This window comes from Anomaloglossus baeobatrachus, chromosome 1, assembly GCF_048569485.1.
Source record: "Anomaloglossus baeobatrachus isolate aAnoBae1 chromosome 1, aAnoBae1.hap1, whole genome shotgun sequence".
Classification (NCBI taxonomy): domain Eukaryota; kingdom Metazoa; phylum Chordata; class Amphibia; order Anura; family Aromobatidae; genus Anomaloglossus; species Anomaloglossus baeobatrachus.
The window spans coordinates 904,294,184-904,300,846 of NC_134353.1; the positions used below are offsets into that span (position 1 = coordinate 904,294,184).

The window sequence follows — 6,663 nt, forward strand, 5'->3', positions numbered from 1 at the left end:
CTACCTGGTTGAAGCAACAGTTTTGTGGTAAAAAAAAATTTTTTTCTTTTCACGGCTCAACGTTATAAACTTCTGTGAAGCCCCCAGGGGTTCAAAGTGCTCATCAAACATCTAGAAAAAATATTTGACGGGTCTAGTTTCCAAAATGGGGTCACTTGTGGGGGAGCTCCATTGTTTAGGCACCTCAGGAAGTCTTCAAACCCGACATGGCGTCCGCTAATGAGTGCAGCTAATTTTGCACTCAAAAATTCAAATGGCGCTCCTTCCCTTCCGAGTCCTGCCGTGTGCCCAAACATTTGATTTCCATCACATATGGGGTATCTGCGTACTCAGGAGAAAATGCACAATAAATTTTATGGTGCATTTTTTCCTGATACCGTTGTGATAAAAAAAGCTACCTGGTTGAAGCAACAGTTTTGTGGTAAAAAAAATGTTTTTTCTTTTCACGGCTCAACGTTATAAACTTCTGTGAAGCCCCCAGGGGTTCAAAGTGCACATCAAACATCTAGAAAAAATATTTGAGGGGTCTAGCTTCCAAAATGGGGTCACTTGTGGGGGAGCTCCATTGTTTAGGCACCTCAGGGAGTCTTCAAACCCGACATGGCGTCCGCTAATGAGTGCAGCTAATTTTGCACTCAAAAATTCAAATGGCGCTCCTTCCCTTCCGAGTCCTGCTGTGTGCCCAAACATTTGATTTCCATCACATATGAGGTATCTGCGTACTCAGGAGAAAATGCACAATACATTTTATGATGCATTTTTCCTGATACCCTTGTGAAAATACTAATTTTTATGGCTAAAGTAACATTTTTGTGTTAAAAAAGTAAAATTTTCATTTTTTCGTCTACATTGCTTTGGTTACTGTGAAGCTCCTAAAGGGTTAATAAACTTCTTGGATGTGGTTTTGAGCAGAGTGAGGGGTGCAGATTTTAGAATGGGGTCACTTTTGGGTATTTTCTGTCGCCTAGGTTTCTCAAATCACTCCAAGTGTGATGTGGTACCTAAAAAATTTTTTTATGTAAATTTTGTTGGAAAAATGAGAATTTGCTGATGAACTTTGAACCCTTCTAACTTCCTAACGGAAATTTTTTTTTTTCAAAAATTGCGCTGGTGTAAAGCAGACAAGTGGGAAATGTTATTTAGTAACTTTTTTGTGTGACATATCTCTCAGATTTATGGGCATAAATTTTCAAATTTTGAAAATTGCAAAATTTTCAAAATTTTCGCCAAATTTCCGAAATTTTCACAAATAAACGCAAAACATATCGGCCTAAATTTACCACTGACATGAAGTACAATATGTCACGCAAAAATAATCTCAGAATCGCCAGGATCCGTTGAAGTGTTCCAGAGTTATAACCTGTCAAAGTGACACTGGTCAGAATTGCAAAAAATGGCCGGGTCTTTAAGGTGAAAACAGGCTGGGGGCTGAAGGGGTTAAAGTGCCTAGGGCAGCACGAAGGCAAAATACAGCCCTGCACACACACACACACACACACACACACACACACATCCTCATATGTACCGTATGTATATATACACACACACACAAACACACACATCCTCATATATATATATGTGTGTGTGTGTGTGTGTGTGTGTGTAGGTATGCCGACTGATGTGATCAGCATAAATGAGTACACCCCTTTGAAAGTAATTTTTTAAGCAATGTCTCACTGAATACAAAAAGGATTGGTTGCTATAAACAACAAGTATTGTTTTTAGAGGTGGGTCATCTGCCCGGAGCTTACAGTCAGATAGACGAGAAAACCGAGCATGCGCAGTGAAAGCAAAGCGGCAACTACCGTCACTCTACTGTTCCTCAAGCAACATGGCGAACACGCATGGTACGTTACGCAGTGTCATGTGATAATCTTTCAACGCTGAGTGGCTGACTGCCTGTCATAGTTCTAGTGTCTATAAGCAGCCGGTGGCAGTGGCGGGAGTTTGAAGCTCTGGAGGGAAGATGGACGTGAGGAACATGAAGGTGAACGCCGGGGAGGGGGAAAGTCCGGGGACATCACCGAGCGCATACAGCCCGAGGCTCTGCAAGGGATAGAATATCGTGTAGGACTGCAAGTCCCAGCATTCCGTGTGTCGCCCACAGACTGTACGGCGGTGTTACATGGAGGGGGCGCGGTTTTTCTTTCAGTTTAACCCGTTCATGACTGGTTATTATCTCCCACCAATCCCTTCCCCAAGAGCCAGAACTTTTTCATTAAAGGCTTTTTTTTGTTGTGGGCGGAGTTATGGATGTGATTGACAGCTTTCTTTTTACCATATAATGCAGGGAAATGTATTAAAATGTTGAAAAAAAAAATGCAATTACCCCTGTGTGTACTGGGCTATGGTATGGGGGCTTGTGTGTGTGTGTGTATATATATATATATATATATATATATATATATATATATATATATATATATATATATATATATATATATATATATATATATTATAATATTTTATTTTTTTAACGTTTCTGGCTTTTTTTTTTTTTTTTTTACAATATCTCCATCAATGTTGTTTTGTACGTATATCGCTGTATTTTTTTATTTTATGGGCACCATTATGGCATATGTTCAATGTTTTCACCATTGGGCTGTCTTTTTATTTATTGGTTTTGTTTTTTTGCATTTTTAAGTAAGCAAAAAAAAAAAAAAAAACCAATTCTGTCATTCTATTTTTTTCCCCCACTCTCTAGATATATACAGTATATTTTTGTATTTTCTATTTTGATATTTTAAATGAAACCCACTAATGAAACCTATTTTAGACCAATATACATGTATTTTTATTTAAAAAAAAAATAAAAAAATATATTTATATTAAAGCCTATAATTCTTATTGTTTTTAGGCCAATGTACATGTATTAGCATTAAATATATAATAAAATATATATATTCATTTAAATATAATTTCAAACTACAATACATATACAGTACATTGGTCTAAAAGCAATAAGAATTTAGTAGAAAATGTAAGTTTTGTAGACCAATGTACATGTATATTGACGTCACTACTGTGCTGATATGGCCAGAGCACAGACAGCGCCGCGAACGTGCAGGAGCGGCGGGGACCGAGGACGGGTGAGTATGTACTCCCTACATGTGTTCCCTATGGGGGGAGGGGGGGGGGGGGGCGCGCAGAGCCATATGTGTGCAGAGCCATATATATGTGTGTGTGTGCAGAGCCATATATGTGTGTGTGCAGAGCCATATATGTGTGTGTGTGCAGAGCCATATATGTGTGTGTGTGTGTGCAGAGCCATATATGTGTGTGTGTGTGTGCAGAGCCATATATGTGTGTGTGTGCAGAGCCATATATGTGTGTGTGTGCAGAGCCATATGTGTGTGTGTGTGCAGAGCCATATATGTGTGTGTGTGCAGAGCCATATGTGTGTGTGTGTGCAGAGCCATATGTGTGTGTGTGTGTGCAGAGCCATATGTGTGTGTGTGTGCAGAGCCATATGTGTGCAGAGCCATATATATGTGTGTGTGTGCAGAGCCATATATGTGTGTGTGCAGAGACATATATGTGTGTGTGCAGAGCCATATATGTGTGTGTGTGCAGAGCCATATATGTGTGTGTGTGTGTGTGCAGAGCCATATATGTGTGTGTGTGTGTGTGCAGAGCCATATGTGTGTGTGTGTGCAGAGCCATATGTGTGTGTGTGTGCAGAGCCATATGTGTGTGTGTGTGCAGAGCCATATATGTGTGTGTGTGCAGAGCCATATATGTGTGTGTGTGTGTGCAGAGCCATATGTGTGTGTGTGTGCAGAGCCATATATGTGTGTGTGTGCAAAGCCATATATATGTGTGTGTGCAGAGCCATATATGTGTGTGTGTGTGCAGAGCCATATATGTGTGTGTGTGCAGAGCCATATATGTGTGTGTGTGCAGAGCCATATGTGTGTGTGTGCAGAGCCATATATGTGTGTGTGTGTGCAGAGCCATATATGTGTGTGTGTGTGCAGAGCCATATATGTGTGTGTGTGTGCAGAGCCATATATGTGTGTGTGTGCAGAGCCATATATGTGTGTGTGTGCAGAGCCATATATGTGTGTGTGTGCAGAGCCATATATGTGTGTGTGTGCAGAGCCATATATGTGTGTGTGTGCAGAGCCATATATGTGTGTGTGTGTGCAGAGCCATATATGTGTGTGTGTGCAGAGCCATATATGTGTGTGTGTGTGCAGAGCCATATATGTGTGTGTGCAGAGCCATATATGTGTGTGTGTGTGTGCAGAGCCATATGTGTGTGTGTGCAGAGCCATATGTGTGTGTGTGCAGAGCCATATGTGTGTGTGTGCAGAGCCATATATGTGTGTGTGTGCAGAGCCATATATGTGTGTGTGTGCAGAGCCATATATGTGTGTGTGTGCAGAGCCATATATGTGTGTGTGTGCAGAGCCATATATGTGTGTGTGTGTGCAGAGCCATATATGTGTGTGTGTGTGCAGAGCCATATGTGTGTGTGTGCAGAGCCATATGTGTGTGTGTGCAGAGCCATATGTGTGTGTGTGCAGAGCCATATGTGTGTGTGTGCAGAGCCATGTGTGTGTGTGCAGAGCCATGTGTGTGTGTGCAGAGCCATATGTGTGTGTGTGTGCAGAGCCATGTGTGTGTGTGTGTGCAGAGCCATGTGTGTGTGTGTGCAGAGCCATGTGTGTGTGTGTGCAGAGCCATGTGTGTGTGTGTGTGCAGAGCCATGCGTGTGTGTGTGCAGAGCCATGCGTGTGCGTGTGCAGAGCCATGCGTGTGCGTGTGCAGAGCCATGCGTGTGCGTGTGCAGAGCCATGCGTGTGCGTGTGCAGAGCCATGCGTGTGCGTGTGCAGAGCCATGCGTGTGCGTGTGCAGAGCCATGCGTGTGCGTGTGCAGAGCCCGATGTGGGGCTGTTGTTTGCAATGCTGTAGTGATACCAGGTCAGGTGCTGGGGAAGAATACTGACAGGGAATGTGTGTGCAGGGGGCGGGGAGAGGGTGGGGCTGGACACTGGGGTGGGGCTGGACACTGGGGTGGGTGGTGACAGCTCTGACTGAGGTTCAGCACAGGAAGTGGTCAGTTTGCTGGAGCTGAATGTAAACAAGAAGCTGCAGAGAATAAAGGGATAATTCAAGAGGAACAAAAGTTAGAAAACAAAAAATAACAATGTAGGTGTGATTTATATGACAATACAGCGCAGATAAACTCAAAAATGTTTGTTAAGCTAACGTCGGACAACTCCTTTAACTCATTCTGCAGCCAGCAATTTTTTTTTTCATTTTTATTTTTTTTTTCCAGTCTAAAATGACAAATTTAAGTAAAAAATAATTTCCCTGTAGGTTTCCATGTCCTTTAATGTTATCCCAGCTGAGGATTTGGTCCATTATGTCCAGTGTAGGTTGTCCTCCTGAGAAGTCCAGACTGATGCGTTGGGGCTGCCGGTGTGTGGTCTGGATACAGGTGTAATACGCGCTCGGCTTCTATTGATGTTGGATTATTTCTGGCTTTTGCTATGAACGGTTTTATTTGCGTTGTTCTTAAAAAATGGCGCAAAATGTAAAGTTGAATAATCCTTCTCTGGGCGTGATCTTTCCTTTTGTCTCCGGACAGATCGTCCAGTGGCTGCAGAAAGTGTTTGGGAACAGAACGGTGCCGCCCTACGAGGTGAACACCCGCACCATGGAGCTGCTGTATCAGCTGGCGGAGAGGGGCGAGGAGCGCAATAAGGATCTAGCCCTCGTCATGGAGGATCAGAAACAGAAGACCGAGGAGATCAAAGCTGAAGGTGACGGCGCCCTGTGATACATAGACAGGGGGGGGTCACCACATCAGGACCCCCCATATATAGAGAGAGGATCTCTGGGCATCCAGAGCTGGGGTGTTGGGTGATCAACAAGTCAGCGCAGGGTTGGATACACAAAACGGTCGCATTTTGCAGTGTTTTGCAGAATTCAAGTGGCGCGATCCCAACCGGTTGTCTATTTTTCCCCCGCACTCCTCACATCTTTCTATCGCAGGGAGCCTATTGGAGGCCGCCATCTTTGGTTCCTACTGTACCATACAGCACGAGGGATCAACCACGGGCCCAAGTCTTCTAACGGGGCAGCAAAAAAAATAGTGATAATGCAATTAAAATAAATTAAATTGCCACCCTCCCTTCCCCATCCATTTTTCATTAAAAAAAAAAATCAAACAAACAAAAAACTCTGGTATCTATGCACGTTTTTTTTTTTTTTTTTTTTTTAAATGTAGTGAAAGCCACAGCAAATTCAGAACAGTAAAGATGATTGAAAGGCCAGATGGAAAGAATTTTTTTTTTTCTTCTCATCAACACACCCCCCCCCCCTTTTTATCCAAAAAAAAAAAAAGCGTTACATAAAAGCAATCAAAACATTGTGCATGGCAAAAAATGGTACCGATAAAACCACAAGTCGAGCAGAAAACGAGCCACAGACTTACTTCTTGACTTAAAAGGCAATAAATTATGGGTCAACATGTCAATTTTTTTTGTTTTTTTAAATAAAATAAATTAATTTCATTCATTTATTGTAATAAAGTTCTGTTGTGTGTTTTTTATGCTAGTTTTTTTTATCCATAAAAAAAAACCCAATGATGATTGCTAATCCTGTAATATTACCAACCAGAAGGGTTAACATTTTGCTTTTTATTTTTTGAG

The 6,663-nt window shown here is 42.1% G+C and overlaps 1 protein-coding gene across 1 annotated transcript in view; it reads left to right on the forward strand.

Annotated features, from left to right (window-relative positions):
- Positions 1–1,903: 1,903 nt before the first annotated feature.
- The window catches only part of HAUS1 (HAUS augmin like complex subunit 1), a 32,297-nt gene continuing 27,537 nt past the window's right edge, over positions 1,904–6,663 (forward strand). Inside the window, exons 1-2 of the mRNA XM_075343080.1 lie at positions 1,904–1,987; positions 5,598–5,772. Of these exons, the coding sequence (XP_075199195.1) occupies positions 1,967–1,987; positions 5,598–5,772 (196 nt within the window). The 5' untranslated portion in view covers positions 1,904–1,966. The remainder of the gene's footprint in view (positions 1,988–5,597; positions 5,773–6,663) is intronic.